This window comes from Peromyscus leucopus, chromosome 6 (genome assembly GCF_004664715.2).
Source record: "Peromyscus leucopus breed LL Stock chromosome 6, UCI_PerLeu_2.1, whole genome shotgun sequence".
NCBI classification, from domain to species: domain Eukaryota; kingdom Metazoa; phylum Chordata; class Mammalia; order Rodentia; family Cricetidae; genus Peromyscus; species Peromyscus leucopus.
Window position 1 is genome coordinate 131,905,248 of NC_051068.1, and position 27,223 is coordinate 131,932,470.

Sequence of the window (27,223 nt, forward strand, 5' to 3'; positions counted from 1 at the left end):
ATGTATGAGACTTTGACACTTGGTAGTCACTTAGCTGTGTAGTTTAAAGTAGTTTTAATATTGCAAGACAATTTCATTTGAAAAATTAACAGTTTTTTTTGTGTCAATATTAAAGTTACATTGTGAATGAATTTGTTTGTCTTTTTCTTTTTGGCTCTTATAAGTAGGTTTAGAGTTCCAGGAGCTTTGTTAGTGTTATTAGTGTGCTACATTTTATTCTCTTTCATATTTCAGACTTATTTGTTAGTAATGGCCAAAAAGTGTGTAGAATGGGTAAATTGTAATAGGCCAGACATTTGTAAGGTAGAAACTAGTGATGCCACAGTGTGCAAGAGGATCCTTCTTAACTATGGCTGCTCTATCCAACCATAAAGATGTATTTTAGTTTCATCTGTTTTGTTTTAAGCATTTTTAAAACACAAAACAATCTTTCATAAATGTCTTTATGTTTTTGGGAGTAATAGTGACTAGGTTACTCATTGCTAATTATTTTTCTTTTGCAGTGGAATAATAAGCAGAAGTGTGGCTTTATTCAAGGAACCATTTTTTAAATTTATAGCAGCTACTCCATTGGTAAACAGTGCACAATGATGGATGGCATGTGACAAAATGTTGTAGATAGTTTCAAGTGCTTCACAGCTTGGGCAGCGCTAAAACACTTTGGTTTTCTGCAGTTCGAGTCAATTTTAACTGAGACTTAGAAGCTTTTGTACTGTCCTAATTGCTTCATGTTTCAAGTAGAGTCATTGCTGTGAACAGTATGTCGGTACTGTTCCATGTTTTCCTTCTAGTTCAGCTTTTACAAAGACCAGTATCTCTTTCTCTTCAAGAATTATAGAAAAATTGCATATTTTATTTTCCCCATTAGTGTAAGGTACCATTTCTTAAAAGTTTTGTCAAGAAACAGAGCATGCTGTAAGCCATTTTAGATTTTTATATATTAAAATCTTTGAGAAGATCTTTGTAAGGATGTTTGATAGCTTTGTTTAATCCAGATTTCCCAAATTTATTTACCTACTTCCTCATAAAAAATAAATTATTTCCTTATCATATACCAGTCAGGTATTTGGAAGATCTAGGCAAATTGTTTGCTGCCATGTTTTGAGAGAGAGAGAGAGAGAGAGAGAGAGAGAGAGAGAGAGAGAGAGAGAGAGAGAGAGAGAGAGAAATATTTTATATAATCACATTAGGGAATATTAATAAGAATTCTCTGAGAAGAAAGTTCTGTGACCCCACGTTTTATCTCTTTAATAGATACACATGCATAGTATACGACTGTCATAATGGCTTTCAAACTCTTGTTAGGATTTATTTTTATTTTATGTATGTGGGTTTTACCTGCATGAATGTGTGTGCACCATATGCATGGCTAGTGCCCCCCAGAGGCTAGAAGAGAGTTCCAGACAGTTATGAGCTGCTGTGTGGGTGCTGGGAACCAAACCCACGTCCTCAAAAAGAAGAGCAGTGCTCTTTCCTGCTGAGGCATCTCTCCAGCCCTACTCTCAAACTCTTAAAGTAGTAGAACCCTTATTTTAGATTCTTAATATGTGTTTTAAAAGCAGATGAAGGGAGCTGATTTTGTTGAATGTGTCGAGGGACCTCAAGCTTTATTTATTCATTCATTCATTCATTTATTTTTTCATTTATTTATTCATTTTTTTAAAATGTTTGTTTATTATGTATACAGTGTTCTGTCTGCAAGTATGCTTGCAAACCAGAAGCGGTTAATAGATCTCATTAAGGAAGGTTGTGAGCCACCTTGTGGTTGCTGGGAATTGAACTCAGGACCTCAGGAAGAACAGCCAGTGCTTTTAACTGCTGAGCCATCTCTCCAGCACAGACCTGAAGCTTTTACAGACTGATTCTGATGCTTCTCTCATGTGTCAGCCAGTTCCAGGATTGGCCAGTCAGAACCTGTAGGAGAAGTCTCATTACTCACCTTAAAAAAAAAGGGGGTGGGTCTCAGTATGTAGCCCTGGCTGGCCTGAATCTCATTATGGAGACCAGGTTAGTCTCAAACTCACAGAGATCTGCCTGCTTCTGAGTGTTGGGATTAAAGTGTGCACCACCACACTCAGTCTCATTTTTTTCCTTTTCTTTTCTTTCTTTCTTTTTTTATATTTTTTTTTTGGCAAAACTCTGTTAGAGTCTAGTCAGGCTGTCTAGGTTTCCACTACTCCAGTAGTGGAAGCAATGTGTGTAGCTGGAGTTTTCCTGCCTTGCCCACAGTCAGGACAAATCTTTGTCACCCGCCAGTCCCACAGCCGCTCAGACCCAACCAAGTAAACACAGAGACTTATATTGCATACAAACTGTATGGCCATGGCAGGCTTCTTGCTAACTGTTCTTATAGCTTAAATTAGTCCATTTCCATAAATCTATACCTTGCCACGTGGCTGGTGGCATACCGGCATCTTCACATGCTGCTGGTCATGGCGGTGGCTGCAGTGTCTCTCCGCCTCAGCCTTCCGCTTCCCAGAATTCTCCTCTCTCCTTGTCCCACCTACTTCCTGCCTGGCCACTGGCCAATCAGTGTTTTATTTATTGACCAATCAGAGCAATTTGACATACAGACCGTCCCACAGCAAATGTGTAGTTGCAACAAGACCCACAAAGTCTACACTTCTTTCCTCTGCTCTTTCAAGCTCACTGAGATAGACCCTCTTAGTCTTTCTACTGTCATTAGTTCATTCCAGTGAGAATCAAGGATGCCAAAATATTTAAAACCAGCAAAAAACTACTTTGGTTTATCTGTAATATCCCAGAATTCCCGGGTGCTGTAACCCGGAACCTTGCAGGTGCTAACTAAGCACAGGTTCTACAGGTCTTCCCTTGAATACACCAGTAGCCCTTGGTTACCATTTTTACTTCATTTTATCATCTGCAGAGTCAAATTCAAGCAAGCTGTTAAAAGGTTGCAAAATTTGCAAACTTGTTTCCAAGATTTCATTTTTTTTTTATTACTTTATGATTCAGTAGACATTCCCAAGAAGGGCTTTAGAGCTCTAGGCTTTCCAGTGTTACATTGGGCTTCTTTTGCAACTAATGCATTGCATGTGATGGTTTGCAGTGGCATCATTGGCCGTAGCAGTAAAGACTTCAAGAGATACTTGTTCAACTTCATCGCTGCCATGCCTCTTGTAAGTGCACTTCCTTTGAACTCTGATTTGGGAGAACTTTACACCTATTAAATCTTGAATTTGTACTTACTAACTTTAAAGATTTGTGGTATTAAATTCTAATTTTGTGTTAAAAATTGTAGTTTATGGATTAATATTTCAGTGTAAACCTACACTTAATTGAAAACTAAAAAATTTTGTTTGATTTGATCTTCTTTATGTTAGTGTGTGTGTGTAATAACACACACATACACACACACATTGTTTTTCTTTCTTTTGTTTTCTGGTTGTTCTCTCTCTCTCTCTCTCTCTCTCTCTCTCTCTCTCTCTCTCTCTCTCTCTCTCTGCTTTTCTCTCCCTCCCTTCCTTTTTCTCTCTTTTCTTTTCAACGTTCTCCTGACTAGATTTTCTCAAGTGTTTAGCCACATTCTCTTAAGTGGCAATCACACCCCTCTCCCACTTGGGATAACTGAAAACATTTCCAGGTTGTGAAATTGGGAATAAGATGGGCAAACCGCCCAGGAACTATTGAATAAAACATAAACAGTTGCAACTTGAACCACTGTTAAATTGGAGTCTATATCTGAATTTACTTAGCAATTAGTTTAGCCTAAAAACCAAATGATTTTCTTGCCTTGGTTTTTATTTTTATTTTCTTGGCCATATAAGACTTTTAATGTCCAGATTTAGGAGAACTTTGCTTATGAAATCTAATTAATTTCTAGTTTAATACTTGAGGATGGACATACATAATTTTTAGATTTTTTTTTAATTAAAAAGTTAAGATAGCTAACAGGTATCAAAGGTTGGAAGTACTATGTGGGAGCATCTTTAATAAAATGAGTTTAAACGGAACTGGAAGGATTGATTTAATGGTGGGATAGATTAGTAAAGTGGCTCTAGAATAATCTGGAAAGTAGCATATAAAACTCACACTTTGAAAACAAAAACCTGCTGTCCAGGTTGTAGTATTGGTAGTGGAGCAGAGTGTAGAAATACAAGTTTCTGAACTTGTAAAGTCTCTATCAGGTAGAAATCGGAAAGCTTTGCATTTTTGATCACCCAGAAAGGATCTCATAATAATATATTAAAATTAAGCTCCAACTAAAAATCCAGATAGGATAATTAAGTGCATGTGGCTTAGCTGCTTATTTTTGCATTTTATAAAAACCTAAACAAAACAGAACTGAAGTACAGTATGGCCTGTGGGTTATGAAAATCAGAACTTGTAGATGCAGAAACTGATAGAGGAGTAAATTGCAATTTAGTAAGTAGAGGTTGAAACAAAACCAGTAATGCTTGCTTGTTTGTTTTAGATCTCGTTGGTTAATAACTTCTTGAAGTATGGTTTAAACGAACTCAAACTGTGCTTCCGAGTGAGGCTCACTAGATACCTCTATGAGGAGTATCTCCAGTAAGTGAAGCCCTATTTTCAAATACTTAAGTTGGACAGTAATGTTTATGATATCAGATGTTTTTCTTGTTTACTGGATTGTTTCTGAAGAAAATGTCTCTTAGACTAGGGGCACCTGGGGAGGAGTGACCTGTCAGTGACGGGGCTCTAGTCCTAGCTCTCCTAATAGCCATCAGACCACCCTTCTCTGGGCTTGCTTCCCCACGGCTGACTAACTTAGGACAATTCTTAGGGTGTCTAGACTGGTCCGTTTGTGTTTATGCAGTGGGTGGTATATGAATGCATGCTTTCTGTAATTGCTTGTTTTGAAAACACTTTTTGATTGCTATTTCAGAGCTTTCACCTATTATAAAATGGGCAACCTGGATAACAGAATAGCAAATCCAGACCAGCTGCTCACACAAGATGTAGAAAAATTTTGTAACAGTGTAGTTGACCTATATTCAAATCTTAGTAAGGTAAGTTTTTACTTAAAAAATTTTGTTAAATTTGTTGAATTTAGAATCTGAGGGAATTCATATAGAATTGATTGGATGGAAGGGAATAGTGTATAAATAATTCTTTTAAAAGAAAATTAGGATAATTATAATTGTTTTAATTATATAATTTAAAAATCTTATTTCTGTGAAGTATTTGACTTAGAATTGAAAGTAGTGTCTTACAAAAGTTTTATAAGAATTTTGTGGACTGATTTCAGCCATTGGGTCTCTTGCCTGTTTACCTCTAGCACTTGATACAGGTTGACTTTTCAGTTTATAATTTCAAAGTATACATCCGTAAAATGAGACAAGACTTCCTGTTTTCAGTATCATCCTATGTGAAAAAAGTAACTCTGTGTGTGTGTGTGTGTGTGTGTGTGTGTGTGTGTGCGCGTGCGTTTGCGTTTTGAATGTGTTAACGTGTCAGGTGCCATGCCATGCATGTGGAGGGTCAGAGGACAACTTTGGGTGTCAGTTCTTACCTTCCACATGTATTGGAGATAGTATCTCTCTTGTGTTCACTGTTGGGTTTAAGCTGGCTAGCCCACAGGCTATTCTGGTGATTCTCCCATCTCAATTTCTCATCTCCAGAGGGGACATGCTGGGATTACAGATGCTTGTGCTGCCATGTTGTGGAGATCAGAACTTAGATGGTCAGGTTTTCATGGCAAACAGTTTATCCACCGACTCATTTTCCTAGCACCTCTCTCTTCAGTGTATAAATAGACCTATGGAACTAATTTTGTAGAGAAACTGTTACATATTCTTTCCTCTTGGCACTTGAGCAAATTTGTAGCTCGTAAAGTGTCGTACCCACAATAGAGAAGTGTTCTGAAATTAATTATAGTGTTTCTATGCACTATAGTGCATTCTCTGTTTTAAACATGATTTAAATTATGAATATTATTTTTGGCCAGTAGCCTTTACATATATTTGAATTGAATTTTTAAAATATTTTTAAGCTCTTTATAATGGGCAAGACAGAGAAAGTGAAAGGTACATTTTTGTATGAGCCAATTCATAAAGCAAACCATTTGTATTAGTACTCAAGTATTAGACTTCAAATAAATGAACACAATTTGGGTTTCTTGAAAAGAGTTAAAATACATGCTAGTGTCAGAACCCTGGTTGAATTTGTTCTCAGTGGGTAGCAGTACTTTAATATGTAGAAACTTGAGTATTGGATCATCAGATAAGCTCCAGAGACTCACTTGATTATTTCATTTATGTAATTGTTATAATAAAGTAATAGACTCAAATAGTATTACAGAAGAAAGACCCTCTCATTTTACAGATGAAGTTGTATCAAAACCAGAAAAATGCATAGCAGATTTGGAATTATAACTCAAGTAGTTTTTTTAATGTTACTGTGTTACTAATGGGTAATTATCCTAGTAGAGCTATCTTAATGATGAAGAGAAGTATTTTTCCCACTTGATAGTCAGTAGTCATTGTTTGAGATACCTCTATTTCAAGAGCTCTAACTCTGTATATTCTAATGTTTATTTTACAGCCATTTTTAGATATAGTTTTGTATATTTTCAAGTTAACAAGTGCAATTGGAGCTCAGGTGAGTCCACTTTTATTCTTCTTTCATTTGTATTTGTATAGATGCATTTGTGTGCACACATACACACACATGCACACATACACACACACAGATCACAGGAGAACTTATAGGAGTTTTATATTCTCTTTCCACCATGTAGGGTCCCAGGGATTGAGCTTAGCTTTGGCAAAAAGTGTCTTTACCCACTGAGCCATCTTGCTACCTGTGGCAGGGTCCTGTGCTGTTGTTCCCTTTGTGGGAGGGGGCCAAGTAGGCGCAGAGTCAACGACACAGACTCTTGAGAGAATGTCAAAACAACAAGCTCAGTTTATTCAGTCAGAGGCAAGTCTTATATACCCTCCTTCCCACCTTGGGGGTAGGTCTGATGAATATGCATCTGCTGGTGTGACATGGCTGCCTCTCATTGGTCCAGGTCATCTCCAGATCATGTCTCAGCTGCTGTTGCTAAGGCCCTTAGGCAGACCCAGGTTGGCTCTCAGAAAGTGATGAGTCATCCCACAGCTACCCCTGTTCTACATTTTAAAATCTACAATATTACATTGTGATCATCATGAAGGTCTAAGAAAAAAAAATTTAAGCTTGGGAACATCTTCACATTATACCTAATATGACCTGGTTGTAAAGTAATACTATACTGGAGGCTTTAAAAGTATTGTAATTTGGCTTTTTAATGTTTACTAAATTAGTTACTTAAATTTTTTTCTCACAATAGTAGCTAGAAATATTTAAGCACATATTACGTACATTGAACACATGTACTTATTGTTCCAAAGTAACATCTAAAGAGAGACTTGACAGAGTCTAAAAAGAATAAAATCATCAATATACTCAGAATGAATACTCATTTCAGAAGTGTTTTATAATATAATTATTGACTAGTCCATGAGCCTTATCCTCTTGTCTCTGATATTTATGGTGACAAGAGTCTTTCTTTCTGAGTCTTACTGATGTCTAACTTGAATAATTATTTTATAGTGATTACATATTTATAGCAAATCATATAACAATGTGTTGGTTTTATGTACCTATATATATGTATCTTTACAACCATTTTGTGGTTGATTAATAGTTTGCCTTGTTATTTTTATTGCTTCCCTGTTTGAATTTCCTGTTTTTCTCTTCACTACCCTGTGATTAAGGTTTAATCATTCTCTAGCTGACTGTACCATAAGAGTGAATGGACCTAATTTTTCTAGTTTCTATACTGTAATTTGTATTTCTTGTACATATTGATATGTACAATTCTGCATCAACATTTTAAAAATACAGTTAGCACCTCTGCTCTTGTGCTGTTTTTATTGAAGTGTTTTGAATCATTCAGGTACAATTTTGAAAAATCTTGGTACATATGTTCATATACATTGTACTAGCCATGAAAGGTGAATCAGTTCCTGCCGAAGTTTAAACATTACAATGTCTAAAAAAAAGTAGTTATTCAGGCAATTATAATGAAGTGAGAATGTCCACTAATGGAAGTTTCAGGGAAGTATTTAGTGCCTGGAAGAATTGGAGCTGACATTTGACTGTTTTGAAGTGATACTTAGATCTCCATTAGTTATGTTAAACTTATGTAAAAACTGCTCCTCTGAATGGCATGTTCAGGAAAACAGTTTTGTTTGGGATAAATTTGATTTGAATATGAGAGATGTGTAGAAATTAAGGGTGGTTTGGCAACTGGTTGCATCTTCTAAGATTGTCAGTGTACAGTGAGGTCATTTACAGAGTTGTAAAGTATAGAAGACGAAAGCTTAGGTACAAGCAGGGAAAGGCTGATAGTTTGTTTAACAAAGTGTCCTTGAGGCACCTATACACTGTTCAGGTGAGGGTGTAGGGCACATACTTGGCAATAATATCTTGTACTCTAAAAATGATAGGCTTAGAAGTATAAATTTAGGATGAGACAAGAGTTAGGAAGGAACCTAGGGGAACATTAACATTCAAATAGAATGTGAAACAGAGCCCGAGAATTCTTGTGGACTGAGAGAACATTAAGATGGTTCCAGTGGAAGAGTGTTAGATGGCTGAGAAGGTAAGTTCCCGGAGAGGTTTTAGGTGAACAGATATTGGGGAGGAGAGCTACAGGAGTTGGGTGGATGATAGTAACAGAAAGGTAGAGACTAGTGTTCTGTTTCCCAGAAAGAAAGGAAAATAAGCAGAGGCTCAGCTTTCTCAGGCTGTTACTTCGGACCATCTACACATGCTTTTATTACCGTGTCCTTGAGCTCTGTGTGTCATTCTCTCGTTAACCATAGGGCCCAGCAAGCATGATGGCCTACTTGCTTGTTTCTGGGCTATTCCTAACTCGACTTAGAAGACCCATTGGCAAGATGACAATAACGGAGCAGAAGTATGAAGGAGAATATAGATATGTTAATTCTCGACTTATCACAAATAGGTAAGAGAAACATTCTAGAACTATAAAGAAAATTTCTTTTTGTGGATATTGATGTCATTTATATTGAAAGTCTAGCAGTATAGTTACTGAAATAGTGTGGTGTTTACTTGTTTTGAAAACAAGTTTTATGAAGAATATTGGTTTTATAAAGTAGAAATCCTGCATGTTTCAAGCCCTCTTTCTGTTAGCCATGTAGTTTCCTTGATTGACCTCTTCATATCTTCTGTTAACTGATTTTCTGTGAATTTCATCTTAAAGTTTAGTCCTGATATAATTCAAATTTGTTTGTATTTATTCAAAGAAACTTTTGCCTTAACTTATCCATAGACATTTTAAAGTTGCGACTGTCTTGCAGTGCTCAGTGATCCTGTTTTCCAGATAGGGTTTTTTTTTTTTGTTTTTTTTTTTTTGTTTTTTTGTGGGGAGAAGGGGAGCCTCAGGATCTCTTGAATTTAGGCAGGTACTGTTCCATTGAAGTGATGCCCTTAGACCTCTGGACAGTTTTGACATCTAAAATATGAAGGAAAAAAAATGTAGGTATTGAAGCCATCCATAATAGTTTCAAAATGTACCCTTTCTACTTATCAATTCTTTCTATATTACGTGATTTTAGCAAGTTATTCATAGCTTCACTTTCTCGTAGATAGATAATGGAGTTGTTATGAGGATTAACTCTACATATATGCTTTTGGCTCAGGTTTTGATCAGGAGCTAGAATGCTCTGTAAATTTTCTTGTGTCCATCTGCCAACTTTAAGTCAATTTTGAGGGTCCTAGTATCTATGTAATACTATGTAGGCTACTCTATAGGAAGTTACAGAATTACTTAGGAGATCTCACTCTTAATAGTTTCCTCTTCCAGCTAGGTGGTAGTGGCATATGCCTTTAATCTCAGCACTCAGGAGGCAGTGGCAGGTGAATCTCTATGAGTTCGAGACCAGCCTGGTCTAGAGAGCAAGTTCCAGGACAGCCAGAGCTGTTGCACAAAGAAATCCTGTCTTGAAAAAAAAACTAAACCAACAATCAAAAAAATACTGTCCTCTTCTCTTGCTTCCTTGTTAAAACCATATTAATTTTATATGTGGATTTCATGCTGGGGGGAGGGGAATAATAGGTACAGTTAGTGAAGAGCTGTTTATGGGATGCTCTTACTAGAAAACAAACATGCTCCCGTAGTGGAGATATTGCTTGTGCCACACAAGAATCCTTAGGACAGAGCAGTCAAGGGCACAGTAGGATTGGAGTTGTGGCTCTTGCTGGCTCTCCTCTTGGCTCTGTCCTGCCTTACGTACCATCCTGTCTTAGTTAGGGTTTCTATTGCTGTGAAGAGACACCATGACCTTGGCAGCTTTTATAAAGAAAACATTTAATTGGGGCTGGCTTACAGTTCATTATCATCATGGCAGAAAGCTTGGTGGCATGCAGACAGACATGGTGCTGGAGAAGTAGCTGAGAATTCTTCATTTGGATCCGTGGACAGCAGGAATTAACTGATTGAGTCAGTAGGCCTAGTTTGAGCTTCTGAGACCTCAAGGCCCACCCCCTAGTGATGCACTTTCTCTGACAAAGGCATGCCTACTCCAGTAAGGCCAGATCTCGTAATTGTGCTATTCCCTACGGACCTGTGGGGCCATTTTCATTCAAACCACCACAGATCCCTTTCCAATGGTTAACTCTTGTGTGCACTTTGATTATAGATTGCGTGTGCAGGTGCGTAATAGTACCCATGTGGAGGTCTCAGTTCTTTCCTGCCACCTTGGGTTCAGAGATGGCATTCAAATTGTCAACCTGCATACAAGTGCTGCCTAGCCATCTCACCAGCCCCACACGTATTCTCAGTGTGTCTAAGGTGTGGTATTTGGGCTTCCATGTAGATACTTACTTTCTGGTGCTGTAAGAAGTACTTTGTAGGGGCTGGAGAGATGGCTGTATGGTTAAGAGCACTTGTTACTTTTGCAGAGAACCTGGCTTTGATTCCCAGCACCCACATGGTGGCTCAACCATCTGTAACTCCGGAAGTCCTTTACTTGGGCAGTTTACATCATATTTACAGGGTAGAAAGACTATAAGCTTTAGTTTAGACAAGAGTGATAATTTTAGCTGTTGAACTCTGCTGGTTATGTAACTTTAAAGAATGTATAATACATTGAGCCTTTCTTCACCTGTAAGGTACTGGCTTCTAAAGAATTTATCTAATTATACTGAGCCTTTCTTCATCTGTATGGAACTGGTTTTTCCCTGCTGAAGATCTTTTGGCCCTTGTGGACCCATTCACACTCTCAGGAAATTGTTGAGGAATGGTGTGGGACAAAAATAAGAAGAGCTTTGGTGCATCTAGCCCTGAGGGCACTGCAGCACTGTCGGGACTTTAGGCTTTTCAGTTTTTCAAAGGCTGTCTATCAAAATAGCACTACTTGTATTTTTTTGTTATTTTTGTCCCCGCTCTGATTTAGGTCTGCAATTTAACATGTGGTCTATAATGTCCACCTCAGCCTAATCTTCCTTTATATCAAAGTGTCTTCCTCTTCTGCCTCAGTTACAATTTGTGAGCATTTGCTCACTTCATCTTTAATACCAGGTTACATACAGGTAGCTTATAGTCCAGTCTGTGATCCAGTCAGGTGTGTGCCCATATACTCCTAAAGAAACTGGATCTCAGGTACAGTCCCTAGCTTGGCTTATGCCAAATGTTCTCTTAGTGACAGCTACTTTTCTTTATTATTATTATTATTATTTGTTTTATTATTATTGAGGAGGCGACGAGGACAGCTTTGTGGAGCTCGTTCTCCCCTTCTGCCTTTCTGTAGGTTTTGGGGATTGAGCTCAGGTTGGCCGGCTTGCACAGCACGCCTTTACCCCTGAGCCATCACACTGGACCAAGATGTCCATACAAACATTAATGTTCACTCATTGAACACCGCATGTCAGTTACATTTCAGGGTGAGAGAACATTGACATTAATTGCTGAATTATTTTCTTTAATAGTGAAGAAATTGCCTTTTACAATGGGAATAAACGAGAAAAGCAGACAATCCACTCAGTCTTCCGAAAACTGGTAAGATAAAGACTTGAGGGTAACCAGGTGGTGGTGGCTCACACCTTTAATCCAGCACTTGGGAGGCAGAGGCAGGCAGATCTCTGAGTTTGAGGCCAGCCTGGTCTGCAGAGCAAGTTCCAGGACAGCCAGGGCTACACAGAGAAACTATCTTAAAAAAAAAACCAAACAAAACAAAACACTTGAGGGTCACATGGTTTTTTTTGTGTGTGCGCTTATATAGGTATGAATACATAGTTAAAGATGTATTTTAAATAGCAAGTCTTTATACTGTGTTTTAAACTATAAAAGTTTAAAACTATTGCATTAACATTAAATTCTCCATTTATTAAATGGGATGATTTACTAAAATAGTCTTGCGCATTTTTGCAGTGGTTGTTAAAGAAGTCTCATTGGATGATTAAGTTATAGCTCCCACAGATTAGTGGAGAACATTTTACAGCAGGAATCAGCAAGCTAAAAAGGACAAGATAGTTATGTATATATATTACATTTCCTGCCCACATAGTCTCTGTTGGAACTATAATATATGTGTGAGTGGGTGTGGCTATGCTAATAAAACTTGATTGATAACGCAAGTGACCTTTGATTTAGAATATAGAGATTTTTTAAAAACAGTTTTTCTTTATTTGATGCTTGGAAATTTTTTATTCAAATAGTTTTACTCATTCAGCAGATACTGAGTACCAGCTAGAGTGCTTGGTAGGTGCCATCATTAGGTGCTAATGATAATTAGGTGGTGAGCATGATAGATGAAATCCTGTCTCTAGGGAGCTAGTATTTTAATGGAAATTGTGATATTAAGTACATATTTTACAAATACTAAAACGTTGTCTTGAGCTACTTCAAAAATTGTATTTTTTCCATTTAATGTTAACTTGAGTTTTTAGAGTGCTCACTGATTAGAGCATCTAAAGCTCCTTTCCTTAAGATTGCTGTCCACTGACCAGCTTTTCACATCGCTTCTCTAAGCCCGGGGGTTATCAGCCCAAATACTAACAGCTTATTACAGCTTTACCTTCTCTGACAAGCCTATTTGAAATGGATTCTCATCCTTCTTCTTTGCTTTAGTGACTGATGAGTTTGTATGTCTCTAGCAGTATTGTAAACAGCATTATACTATTATGTGTAATATGTTGTTGTTAAGTAATAGTTGGATAGGGTGTGTGTTTGGAACCTGATTTTTTTCTCAGTGTTGTGCTCATTGTTTGGTGTCTAGCAGAGTGATGAATCATAGCTACTGTTTGTAAATTAACTGTGCTTTATCCTTAGGGAAAATTAGTTCTTTTATTTGTAAAGAAAAAAAAATACATTTTTCTTTTGTTTTCTTTCAGGTGGAACACCTACATAATTTCATTTTCTTTCGGTTTTCTATGGGTTTCATTGATAGCATCATTGCCAAATGTAAGTATGTTTTAAAAGAGATGGTGGGACATGATTTGTGGGGCAAGTGAAGTAATGATACTTAATTTAACTGTTTTGTTCCAGATGTTGCCACAGTAGTCGGGTACCTGGTTGTCAGTCGCCCTTTCCTAGATCTCTCCCATCCTCGGCACCTTCATAGTACACATTCAGAGCTCCTAGAGGTGAAGTAATAATACTGATGAGGGCAAATTCACATTAAGGCTTTGCTTTTATTTTAGAAATGTGAGCAAAATCTAATGCTTGTTTCTCTTTAAGGATTACTACCAAAGTGGAAGAATGCTTTTGAGAATGTCTCAAGCTCTGGGCCGTATAGTTTTGGCTGGCCGTGAAATGACTAGACTGGCTGGGTAAGATTAGTAATAATAAGCAATGCATTGAATCAGTTGTAAATATATGTTGTTCTTAAAATGTGGTACCCAGTTGAAATTAAGATGAGGGAGCGACTGACCCTTCCTACTCTAGGAAGCTAGTTTGGGTAGAAAATTAAGGAAGACCTCTCTCTCAGTGAACTTTTTGTGCTTCCTGAAGACAGCTGTTTTGAATCTTATCCAGAATAGTGTTATGTTTGCTGTATTTCACAAACTCTGGCCTCGAATAAGTTGGAAAATTACCATTCTTGGCAGCCCTTTCTTACAGAAATTTAAGTTAGTGAGTAGAAGTTTCACATTTGAACATTTTTGTTCTCAACTATGGATTTTTACCCCTAAGGGTTTATACCAACATCTTAGCTAAATAAATGAATAGAGGTTGATTTTAGTGGAATAAACCAATTACCTTACGGCATCTGTGGTTAGTTGTAGATATGTTACCCAGTAGCAAAGCTGTTTTAGCTCATGGGATGGGATTGAACAGCTCAGAAGCTGAAATAGAAGGCAGAAACCTCAAACCATACCAAGGTGTGAAAAGTGCCACAGACTTTGGGTTGTCTAAGGAAGTGTGCTGCCACCAGCTCTCTCTAGGCCTGTATCTGTTCCTGCGTTCTCTCTCTGTCATAGCTGCTAGGGTCTTCATAACAAGTCAGAGGTCAACACTGTGAGGCCTTGTTCCTGAGAAGCTGCTATGTGTTGTACTCGTTAGTAACTTCCTCAGACTTGTATGAGTTCATCCATGTCAGTTTCCTTGCAGGGGTTCTTTTTTCTCCTCCCCACAAAAAACATTTTATTAAGGAGTGATTGGTATATTAAAAACATCATATTTAATGCACACAAAATCATGAATATAAGAACAAGTATGCTTCTGTGAAACTATCAACACCGAGAGTGTAATTGTATCTGTCACCTCCCAAGGTTTCCTTTTGGGAGTTTCTTTTTGTTATTTATACCAAATAAACAAACAAATAACTATCCCCCTTTGCTTCTCTGATGAGAAAACTTTTCTTTGACCTCCATGACCTTCTTATAATCCCCAACTTCTTGCTACTGGATTGATTTCTATTGTCCCATGAACTCCATCATATATTCAGAATTCTTCATCTTTTCCCTTCTTCAGAGTATGAGAGCAGAAATAGCTTCAGTTTCCCCATTTAGAGAGAAGTAGCATGCCTCTAGTGAATCCGTGCTTCTGGTAGAAAGTATTAGTCGTGACAAGAAGTCACTCCAGCAGCTCAGGACCCAACCTTCCTGGGTCTGCAAAGTGTACTAGCAAGATTACTTGACAAAGGGAAACACTGCTGTCTTGCCTCTTAATAGGGTGTTGTTGAGAAGAGGATCCTGTGAAACCTCCTCCCTTTTTTTCTTTCTCTTTTACTGAAGCAAAATAGGGCACATGTGTTATCATTAATATTTTATGCTGATGAGACTTCTTTTATGTCCCTTAAGCTAAGTTACAATTTTAGACATTTCAGTTTATATAAAAGATGTAGTAATACCCTGACCTTGATTATGGTTTCTGTTAAATTTTAGTTTTACGGCTCGGATTACAGAATTAATGCAAGTACTAAAGGATTTAAATCATGGCAAATATGAACGCACGATGGTATCGCAGCAGGAAAAGGGTAAATATAAACACCCCAGTTTGTAGTCACAGTTGTAAGTTGCTCCTAATATATGATGTTTTAATAATTGTTTTCCATTTAAGGTACTGAAGGAGCACAAGTTAGCCCCTTGATACCTGGTACTGGAGAAATCATCAATGCAGACAACATTATAAAGTATGTACAGGAAAAGGCTGTGCTGTACTATATGTATTTACTTCACTTCATGGCAGCCTTTCTCATCAGCTTGTAGTTACGTGTGTAATGTAAAATTGACTTTAAAAATTTTAAATAGGGGCTGGAGAGATGGCTCAGAGGTTAAGAGCACTGACTGCTGCTCTTCCAGAGGTCCTGAGTTCAATTCCCAGCAACCACATGGTGGCTCACAACCATCTGAAATGAGATCTGGTACCCTCTTCTGGCCTGCAGTCATACATGCTGTATACATAATAAATAAATAAATCTTAAAAAAAAAAAAAAAAATTTTAAATAGCTTTGGGGTATCATTGACATAAAAGTTATATATATTTAATGCCTATAATTTGATGTTTTGATATTACATACACACTGTAAAACAGTGTCCATATTCCAGAAAATTATTGTATCTCTTGTCTCTTCATCTGAACGTGTGTATGCCATTTCATGTGTGTAGAGCATATTTTTAACTGTTGTCCCTATGCTGCTGGTTAGACCTCTAGAACTTACTCATCTTCCTTCATACTTTCTGAATGACATCACTTACATTTTCCCTTCCCTCAGTCCCTAGCAACACTCTCTGCTATGAATTTAATGATTTAGATTCTGCATATAAGTTATATATGAACTGTGTTTCTTTTTCTGTCCTACTTTGTTTACCGCGATGTTCTCTACCATCAAAAATGACTGATTGAGTTCTTTTACAAATATGTTGTGGTTTTGAGAGTTTAAAGCAGATTTTTACTTACGTGCTTGTGTGTGTTCCTACTTGTCTGCATGTGTACCATGTTTGTGCAGGTGCATGTGGGAGCAGAAAAAGGCATTGAATCCCCTGGAACTGGAGCTACAAGTGGTTGTGAGCCACCTGATATGGGTGCTGGGAACCAAACCTGGGTCCTCTGCAAGAGCAGTAAGTGCTCTTAACCACAGAGCCAACTCTCCAGCTTTTTTTTTTTTTTTTTTAAGACTGGATAATACTCCTTTGTATGAGGAGTGTGTGCTTACACATATGATATATTTTTTCTTTTTATCATTTGAAAGACTTTCAGGTTCCCCTTTTGGTTTGTTTAATAAATACTGCAGTGCATATGGGAGTGCAGATACCACTCTGCGACAATTATTTTATTTCCTTTGGTTATCTCTCTGGAATGGGATTGTCTCTCTGAAGCAGAGAACTCATAGCAGTTAAGTCTTTATTTTTCTGAGGACCCTCTATGCTGTTTAATTACATTCTTGCCAACAGTAGGTAAGGGTTCCCATTCCTCTGCATCTCGCCAGCACTTACCTTCATCGTGATAACTGTCGTCCTCACAGGGTGACACTCATTGCAGTCTGGAGAGGCAGTTCCCTGGTGGTTAAGATCTCGAGACCCTTTTCAGTTGCGTCTTGTCTTCTGAAAGTATTCTTTTATGAAGTGTCTGAATGGTCGTTACTTGTTGGGTTATTTCTATTTGGGGTATTGAGTTATTTGAGTTCCTTACTTGTTATTAATTTCCCTTTTTTATTAATATCCTTTTTTAGGTTTGATCATGTACCTTTAGCAACACCAAATGGAGATATCTTGATCCGGGATCTTAGTTTTGAAGTAAGTTTTTAAGTGTTCATATAAGAGTTTAAATTATCTTCAAAATATGAACTGGAAATTTGAATATTTAAATTAACTTTAAGGTTTGAGTTGTCTCTATCTAAACCCATACTATTACATTTGAAACTAACTCTTTGAACCATCTAGAAATCTCGTTTTTCTTAAAATTAATTGGGCTTTAAAATTTTCAGGGATTACTACTGCATCAAATTTGTTTTGTTGGAGAGATGGCTCAACAGTTAGAACTTAAGCTTTCACAGAGGAACCAGCTTCTGTTCCCAGCACCCACATGGCAGCTGACTTCTGTCTGTAACTCCAGTCCTCGGAGATCTGACATCCTCTTCTGGTCTCTGCAGGCTCCTGCACACACATAGTACACATAAACTTATGCGGGCATGCACATGCACAAATGAAAAAATAATCTTCAAACAAATTTTTTTGCAAATAAAGTCCATGACAAAAAGATCCATCTAATTAGATTTACCATGTATAATGAAAACTTAAACATGCAAATACAACTTTAATTGCCTTAAATAACAAACTCTAAATCAAAAGTCTCTTTGAGGGGGGTGTTTATGCAGGAAGATTTATATCCATACAAACAATACAAGATCATTCTCTCTCTTTACATTTTATTTATACATTTTGTGTGTTGTGTGTTGGGGGTGGAGCACATGTCTTATTAAGTATGTCAAGGTCAGAACACAGTTTGAGTGAGTGGGTTCTCTTCATCTGCTGTATGGGCTCCAGGAGTTGAACTCAGGTCATCAGGCTTGGCAGGAAGCATCCTCACCTCCTGAGCCGACTCACTAGTCCCTGGAAAACTAGCAGCACAGTTGCACCCCGCGTAGCCAGCAGGCTGTCAGTCAGGTAAACAGTGATATCGATTCACTGTGTTTTCCTAATTAAACTGGTGATATGATAGGTAAAATGAAAAGGCTGTCCGTGACTGTTTTCGTGTGATTTGTTTCTTGAAGTTTGAGGATTACTGTTTTAGGTTATTTGTCTGTTGAGACTTGCTGAGCTCAAAGTCTTAAAAATTAGCAACACGTTCTTACCCTACAAATGGTCTCTTAAGTTCCAGATACTGTCCTGTAGCGCACACTGCCCAGGAGAACTCTGGGCCGCTCTGTGGCCAGGGTGGGTATTGAGCATTGAAAGTGTGGCAGGCGCAGTCATCAGACTCCGTTGTAGAGTGTATTTGATTTTAATTAGCTTGATTTCAATAGCCATGTGTGACAGTATTGGACAGTCTTGCTCTAGAACCCTCCTCTGTGTGTACCCTCGTGCTAATGTTTGTATGTGTTTTTTAGCTGCTTTCACTGAAATGTTTTCTGATAGCTTATAAAATAAAGAGTATTGTTAGATTTGCTTTTAAACTCTTATAATCTTAGGTAATTCTTTAGTTTTCTGCTCTTACTAATTTATATTTACTAAATATATCTACTGTCTTAAGTAACTAAGAATTAGAAAATGTTAGTTATGCAAAGTGAGTATTGTATCATTGTCATGCCTCCTTTACAGCCAGGCCCTGTAACAGGAAGTAGAAACTGTACTGTGGTTGGTAAATATTGACAGGCCTGGGGTGAGGAGCACTTCTCTCAGTCGCAGGCTGCTTCCTTTGTAAGGCAGCCGCTCCTTCTTCCCGCCAGCAGCCCTGAGCTCCACTCAGACCGTCTGCCCACTGCTGCTTGCTTTTGGAGTCTCATTGGCCAGGTCTGTCTGAGGCCCGAGTTTGCCCAGATTTGCCATAGCCTCTTCCTCCCCCTCACAGTCGTGTTCCTGACTCACCTGTTAGCTTCCTTTGGTCCCTGTTTCTCTTTCTCTGGAAACTGTCTTCTTGTTCTCTTGGTCTGCTGTTAAGAATCCCTTTTCTGCCTCACCTCTAGGTTAGATTTGGTCTTTTCTTGTCTCCCCAGGATTTTCCTCAACATGGAGTTTCTTTATGGAACAAACATCCTTCAATTTTTTTTTTTTTTTAAATCATTTCCAGTTAGTTGTGCCCATCTGACTCACTTTTGAAAATCAGTATTCCTTTCTTTGGAAAGTCGTCATAAGGCCGACTCGACCATCAGAAAGCACACCTTTCCTACTTGCTTTCATGTTGTGTTAGAGCTAAACAATGTGCTTTATGAGCTCTCAGTACAGGCATAGTTTATTCCTTTTTAAGATAAATAGTATTCATTGTGTGCATAGACTACATTCTGTTTAGCCCTTCACCTGCTTGGGCTGTTTCTACCTTTTGGCTACTTTAAATAATGCTGATGGCTGTCTGTTTTATCTCAGTAGGAGCCCTCAGTTGGTTTGTGCTATGTTTAGGACTTGCTGTCCACTACCTCTTCCTACCTCTTACCTCTCTGAGCTCAGTAAGTGCTACTGTTCTCTTTGCTGTCTTCTCCAGCAGAAGCAGTCTGTCTGTCCTGTGAGATGAGGCTCGTTCCTGTCCTCATGCCTGCTTGCTATGGGTGGCCAGGAGTGGTTTTCCCATGATAAGCTCCTTACACATCTCTGGAAGTTTTCTCAGTTCTCACTTTGAGTGAGGTTTTTTTTTTACCCTGTGGCTTTTCTCCACAGTACTGAGTCTGTAGTATACAATTTAACTTATTTTTTGTATGTATTCTTGCTGACACAAGTTATGCACAATGTTATCTAAAAGAGCAAAAGAAAATATGACCTACATATCTAATCATTGGGGAATTTTTAGGTAAAATGGTACACTCTTAGTATGTACTACAGGCATTAAAAGAATGGGCGAAAGGGACATAAATACAGTGACCTGGAGGAATATTTGTGACATACTATTAAGTAAATATAGACCTCTAAGTAAAAGAATGTAGTCTACAGTTCAGTTAAAAATATGTTAGTAAACATGAATATACACAATTATTGTCGAGAATCCTCAGATTTTTTTAAGCTTTCAAATTTTACATTCTGATTAAGACTACACATTGAACAGTATAAATTAATGATGTTTTTTAAGAGCAAAAGGAAAAATTGAAAGTAAGTGGAAGTCAAAGGTTTCTCCCTACATCACTCCATAGTTGTACCTACACCACATTTACAGGTAAAATGAGAAGCTAATAATAAGCAGAGAGCTTTTTGACTCTAAGGAAATACACATGATTAATTTAGTTAATTAGTTAATTCAAAGACTTACTGTCTTTCAGGTTCGATCTGGGGCCAATGTTCTCATTTGTGGTCCAAATGGATGTGGAAAGAGTTCCCTCTTCCGTGTTCTTGGTGAAGTATGTGCATATGGTTTCCAAAATTTACCATCTTATTTTGTAATGCTGTTAGGTTCTGAATGTCACAGTCACTTCTGTCCTCTCTTTGTGTTCACAGTTATGGCCTCTTTTTGGAGGACGTCTTACTAAACCTGAGAGAGGAAAATTATTTTATGTTCCTCAGGTAAGACTTTGAGCTATTTTGTAACCTGTAAGAATTTTTGGTTTGCTATCTCAAAATGTACTTTTAATGACTCTTGCTATGTCATTATGACTACTAGCGACCCTATATGACCCTGGGAACACTGAGAGACCAAGTGATATATCCAGACGGAAAAGAGGATCAGAAGAAGAAGGGGATATCTGACCAAGTAAGGGGTGATCACATCCTGCATTCACCAAGCATGCCCACTTCAGATTCTTTGTCATTTTAGACGTCAGATAGTGTGGCCTCTCTGGCCTAATCTAAAGCCTTCCAAACCATGGTTGCAGCTCTCCAGGCGGTGGCAGGAGGAGCTGCTTCCCTTAGGTGTTACTCATGGCATGTTTTAACCTTGTGACAGTGCTGTGTCCTCATCACCCCCATCCTTCAGTTATAGGACACCATTACCGTCCTGAAGCTCCCAGACGGTTAAGGGTAGTATGGCTAGAGACTGACCGTTCAGGTCAGCTTTGTGCCATTCCTTTTCTGAAGAGCACCTACCTGTCCACTCGGTTGGCCATGGAGTTAATGAGCTAGTCTAACAGTAAGGTGAGACAGGTCATTAGCTTCTAATACACTTTTTCGGTCTTTCATCTTTGTATAAAGGTGCTGAAGGAGTACTTGGATAATGTGCAGTTGGGTCATATCCTTGAACGGGAAGGAGGCTGGGACAGTGTTCAGGACTGGATGGATGTACTCAGCGGAGGAGAAAAACAAAGGATGGCGGTCAGTATCCTCTGAAGACTGGTACCAAATACTTCTTAGAGTCACTGTTAGAATCCAGAGTTTGGCTAATCCGAACACAGAGTTTTGTCTTTTTTCAGCAAAGTATTAAACTATTAAAGTATTAGTTAGTTTAAATTGTAATAAAAGTGCTAGGAAATGTTCAACTTCATATAAATTTGGAATTCCAAAGAATGTATCAGTAATGCTATTGTTCTGTGAAAGGGAAAGCTGTAGATCTCCCATATCCCACCAGTTCATTTTTCTAGACATTGGCCCTGTGAGGATGACGATCATGGTTCCATCGTTCTGTAGCTTTTCCCTCTAGATAGCACGCTCCTCTCTTCCGACTGCTCTCCCTGAGTGCCTGTAAGTGCTGGGAGTGTGAGTTCTCCATGCTGGCCTTTGCCATTGTCCTCATTCACTGTTACTGTAACTTGTTTCTCCCCTTAACTGACCTACTCTTAAAGTTAGTTAGAATTTTAAAACTTTCCTAGGATAAAGAAGAATTGGAAAGGCACTGTTTGATTTTTTTTTTTTTTTTAATGTATAATAACAAAATTACCTTGGAAAAAAACAGATTTTCCCCCTGCTTCCCAGCACTTACTCTTCCAGTATACCATCCCCTAATTATTTATTATATTCCAAGCTCCCACAGAACAGCCCATTAAACTCTGAGCAGCAAATGGCTTTTCCAGCTCCAAGTTCCAAATGCTTCCACTATCCTTCCAAAAAACACATTGGTTAGGTCCATTGTAGCAAAACTCCACTGTTGGTACCAGTTTCTGTCCCAGTTTGCTTTTGATTGTTATGATAAACACATGTCCAGAACCAATCTGAAGAAACTTTGTTTTAGTGTACATGTTACAGACCATCGTCTGGTGAGGTCGGGGCAGGAACTCAAGGAAGGCTCTTAAAGCAGAAACCACAGAGGATGCTGCTTACTGCTCGTCCAAGGATGGTACTGCTCCAGGGAGCTGGGCCACCTTTTTTTTTTTTTTTTTAATGATTTTTTATTTGAAAATGTTTTTCTTTCCTTTTACATACCAACCCCTGTTTCTCCTCCCTTCTCTTCTCTTGTTCCCCCTTCACCTCCACATCACCACCATCCACTCCTCATAGGGGGTAAGGCCTCCCTTGGGTAGTCAGCACAGGCTGGCATACCAAGTTGGGGCTGGATCTAGCCCCTCCTCCCTGCATCAAGGCTGATTAAGTCATCACACCATAGGGAATGGGTTCTAAAAAGCCAGTTCATGTGCCCGGGATAAGTCCTGGTCCCACTGCCAGGGGCCCCACAAACACATCAAGCCATACAACTGTCACCCACATTCAGAGGGCCTAGTTCGGTTCCATGCAGGCTCTCTGAGCTGGGCCTTCTTACTTCAGTTAGTAATCAAGAAAATAGTCTAGAGAGATGGCTTAGTAGTTAAGAGTACTGTTTGCTCTTCTAGAGGACCCAGGTTTGATGGCTAGTACCCACATGGCAGCTCACAACTGTTGGTGACTCCACAGGTCTACATCAGATGCCTTGTGTATTTACTTTTTTAGACAGTCTATCACTGAATTTGGAGCTCATAAGTTGGCTGGGCTGGCTGGCCAGTAAGGCCACAGGATCCGTTTTCCAGCACTGGATTAGAGGTGGAGGTCACCATGCCCAGCTTTTTTTTTTTTTTTTTCTTTTTAAAATGGGTGCTGGGAATTTGAATTCAGGTCCTGGTGTTTGCAGAACTGGCACTTGACCCACTGAGCTATCTTCCCAGCCCCAGGCTTCAGTTTTCTACCGTACTACTTTACCTCTCAGCAGAAGAACTCGTTTTTTATTTGAAAAAGAGAGGCTGTTATCCAGGTCAGTGACAGCTAATTTTTGAGTGCTTAGTAGATGATAGCCAATATGCCAAGCGGATTCCAAAGGCTAGCATTGTATCTTTAAAACAGTGCTATTAAGTAATCCTGACTATCCCAGCCACCAAGGAAACTGCACTTGAGTGGGTTAGGGCTTGCCAGGCCGACTGCTGATGTTAGAACTGGTGAATGGCGGCTTATCAAGCTCAGCTCAGGCAGCGTGCTGGCTTGAACATTTGCTCTACAGCTTCCTTGTTTTGTGGCGAGATAGCTGACAGCATGGAGGGAGATGGAGACGCACACATAGACACATGAGGAGAAAAGGGAGGCACTTGGGAAATGCTGTCAAATGAACTGTATCTCTGCGATCGTGTCTGTTTGCTGCTTCCTCTTCCTCACCTCATGCACATGCGTGTAAACCCCAAGAAAGCAGTTTGTTTCAGTTATCCACTTGGTGTAAGTGTTAGGTGTGTTGTAGTGGTTTAGTCATGGTTTCTGTGTTAGTGAATCTTACAGCTTAGGCAAACACGCAGACTCCAGGACGCCACATACAGACTGTTGCAATTCCATAAAGGGTTCACTTGGATTGAGAGAATGACATTGAGCAGACACTTGAAAGATGTCTGGACCAGAGTCTGGCATTGGGACTTAAGAAAGAATAAGCTTGAAGTGATAGCACAGGCATGGTCCCAACATTCCAGAGGCGGAGGCAGGAGGATTGCCATGAGTTTAGGCCAGCCTGGGCTACATAGTGAGTTCCGGCCACCAGAGGCACAGAATAAGAGCCTCTATCAAACAGAAACAAATAACACAACAGCAAAATGAGAAGAAAAGAAAAGAAAAAGTGGCATGCAGAGTCTGAGGCTTAGGATGCCTTACTTCAGAAGGAAGGAAGGGGAAGGAAAGGGACACAGGGGTCTCTAAGGCCTGGGATGCCTTATCCTAGTAGTCGAGTGCTGGCTGGATGTCGAGATCAGAGCAGGAGGAGGAAGACTCCACAGGACCCTGGAGATGAGAAAGGGGAAGCTGTGGAGAAGGTTTAGGTCGGGTGGGGTTCTTTGGCTTGCGTTTGTGATAGATTGTCCCTGGTTACACGGAGAATGGAGGACAGCAGAGAAGGAGCTGAAGGTTGTGTCATCCTGGGAGAAAGTGAGTGTTCTCTGGGATAGGGGCACGGCAGAGACGAGGAACTCGGAAGGAGAGTGGCTGAGAGAGAGGGTTAAGACAGGGCCAAGAAGATTCAGAAGAAAGAGGATCTGGGATTTAGTTCTGAGAACTCCACATACACACGCTGAATGGCCACGTGGGGAGCACTAGAAGGAAGAAGATGGCAGCAGGGGGCGCCAGTGGCTTCACTGTTTCTCTCCAGAAGGGAGTGGTTTGAGTGGATGTTTCACACAGCCTAAGTGGATGGGTTTAGGAACATGTCTCCTGCCTGGTTTGGGACAGGATGATCTCTGTTGGGGACAAGTGACAAAATAACTGTCCAAGACAAGGACAGACAGAACTTGCCAGAGAGTAGAGTGCGCTCGGAGTGGAAGTAAGGGAAGAGGTCCCACAGCCTTGCTAATGAAGAGTCTGTCCATCTACAAGATCAGCAGAAGCTTCCAAAGACTGCGCACACCCGGGGCCGACAGCGGAGGCTTGTCAGTGCCACAGGATGCTGGCGGGAGCTCTAACAGGGGCCATCACTTAAACAGCACCTGCTTAAGATCTGTGATCTGAGCTTTAGGTCTAGTTCAAACACGAAACTTGTTTGTCTAGTGAACTTTCCTTATTTTAAAACTCAGTCCCATCTCACAGCAGTTTGTGTTTTTCTCATAGCAATAAATATTTCCCAAACACAATATTTCTCTCTTTGTTTAAGATGACAGTAAAAACAATCTGTTTTATTTATATTATTTTTGTCTCTAGGAATGATGCTTTTTAGTTAGAATAATTTTCATATTTTTAGCTTTATAAGACACCAGAAAACATATTTAACTGAAGTAAATTTATCTTTCTTTATTAGTTTTATCTTTAGGCCTGCCTCTGTTTACACAGACTATCTCCTTTTATGCTTTAGATGGCAAGATTGTTTTATCACAAGCCCCAGTTTGCCATTTTGGATGAATGCACAAGTGCAGTCAGTGTGGATGTGGAAGGCTACATTTACAGCCACTGTCGGAAGGTGAGTGTCACGCTGCAGGTGCGTCACTGGAGTGTCGTCTGTGTGCCGTGTCCAAACACAAACCACACCAGCGTCACTGGAGTGTCTGTGTGCCGTGTCCAAACACAAACCCACACCAAAAGGAAATTCCAAGCCACAAGGTTGCTACAAAAAGATAGTGCCCTATATTGTCTTTAAATTGGTAACTAATTGATATGAATAGAGTACAAAGAATTATTGGTGTATTCTAAATACAACTTTATAGATATGAGCAGAATACAAGGAATTATCCTTGCATTCTAAATAGAACTCTCTTTAGCAATTTCTTAGACATGGTACAGTATTTAAATATATTCACCTTTTACCTCATTACTTAGACTTAACAAAAAAAATTCTTAACTTTCCTTTGTCCCACTAACTTTACCTATGTATCACTTTTTAAATCAAGAAAAGTCAATAGTTGATTTTTGGCAATCTAAAATTTTTTCAATTTCTCATTTTGTGTGTGTATGTGTTGGTGGCATACATGCCTGTGCTTGTGTGTGTGTGTGCATGTGTGGTGGTGTGCATGCACAGGGTACGTGTGGAGGACACAGGCTGATTTTTGCTATCCTTGATCGCACTTCCCTTCACATACTGAGACGGGGTTTCTTGCTGCACCTGTAGTTTGCTGATTGGGTTAGTTTAGCTAGCAGGCTTGCCCTGTCTCCCGGCCCGAACCCTGGGATTCCAGATGGGCCACCACACCTGCCCAGCTTGTTCATGGGTGCTAGAGAGCCAAAATTAGTCCTCGTGCTCGCAAAGCAGTTGCTGTATCCACAGAGTTCTCTCTCCAGTCCTTCCTTTAGTAGTTATAAATTTATCTAGTTTATTTTATCTGGACAGTATTTTACCAAATTTCTTTTAGTTGACAAAATAGGAGGCTGACTGTGCTGCCGTTATTTAAGTACTTGCTCACTAGTCCTGGTGAGCTTTTTGTTTTAGGAATTGCTGCAACTCTCTGTACTCTGGTTAGATTTGAAAAATAATAATATATTCCTTTTTAGAGGTCCTTGTAAATAAACGAGTTACAGGAATATTTTAACACTTTTTGTCTATATCTGGGGAATTTACAATAAATGAAATAGTCATGTTGTTCACACATACACACACACACACACACTGAATTCCGACCATTTGGAGGCTAGCCATGGATCACCAGCATTAGCAGTTCCTGGTAGTTTGTTAGAAATACACAGTCTCTAACTTTGCCAAATAGAACGGCATATTAGCAAAATTCCCATGCAGATGCATATGAAAGGTTGAAAAGTGTGGTGTGATAATAAAAGGATCCTCAGTAGTCTTCTCCATAGGAAGGCCTGAACATTGACTGTATTTCTTTAATGACTATTTTTTTTATTTTTGAATCCCCTTTAGTAATCTGTATGTGGTTTTCAATGTTAAAGGTATTAGAAATGTGTGTGTTTTCATGCATAAGACTATGTAGACTGTTTTTGGACTTAAAGGCTTCTCCCTGTCAATTCTGTTGTTGCCTCCCACGTTTTTAAGAGTCTCTAAATCTGTAGAACACAGTCCATTTGAGGGAGGACACTCACTTGGGGTTTCGGTGATAATTTAACGTTGTCACAGTGGCACTGTATACAAAGAAGCAGAACCGGAGAGAATGGATCCTTAAGTTTAGAACCTTGGTGTAGTTGTTGATTTCGTATTTGTCTGCATTCCGTGCTGCTCATGTGCAGCTCAGAGGAAAACCGTGAGAGTCGGCCCTCTTCCACCATGCCGGTTCAGGAATTAAACTCAGCCTTGGTGGCAAGTGTCTTTACCCACTAAGGCCTCTTGTCAGGTCGAGAACTTTTTTCTAACTACAAAACCAGT

The 27,223-nt window shown here is 39.1% G+C and overlaps 1 protein-coding gene across 2 annotated transcripts in view; it reads left to right on the top strand.

Moving 5' to 3' along the window:
* The window catches only part of Abcd3 (ATP binding cassette subfamily D member 3), a 61,917-nt gene that overhangs the window by 30,437 nt on the left and 4,257 nt on the right, over window positions 1–27,223 (top strand). For both annotated transcript variants that reach the window (XM_028880074.2, XM_028880076.2), the window contains exons 5-21: window positions 3,071–3,140; window positions 4,436–4,533; window positions 4,868–4,991; window positions 6,526–6,582; window positions 8,835–8,977; window positions 11,962–12,031; window positions 13,366–13,435; window positions 13,520–13,617; window positions 13,712–13,803; window positions 15,358–15,449; window positions 15,533–15,605; window positions 17,145–17,208; window positions 20,376–20,453; window positions 20,551–20,616; window positions 20,714–20,803; window positions 21,241–21,360; window positions 25,265–25,369. In XM_028880074.2, the coding sequence (XP_028735907.1) occupies window positions 3,071–3,140; window positions 4,436–4,533; window positions 4,868–4,991; window positions 6,526–6,582; window positions 8,835–8,977; window positions 11,962–12,031; window positions 13,366–13,435; window positions 13,520–13,617; window positions 13,712–13,803; window positions 15,358–15,449; window positions 15,533–15,605; window positions 17,145–17,208; window positions 20,376–20,453; window positions 20,551–20,616; window positions 20,714–20,803; window positions 21,241–21,360; window positions 25,265–25,369 (1,510 nt within the window). The remainder of the gene's footprint in view (window positions 1–3,070; window positions 3,141–4,435; window positions 4,534–4,867; window positions 4,992–6,525; window positions 6,583–8,834; window positions 8,978–11,961; window positions 12,032–13,365; window positions 13,436–13,519; window positions 13,618–13,711; window positions 13,804–15,357; window positions 15,450–15,532; window positions 15,606–17,144; window positions 17,209–20,375; window positions 20,454–20,550; window positions 20,617–20,713; window positions 20,804–21,240; window positions 21,361–25,264; window positions 25,370–27,223) is intronic.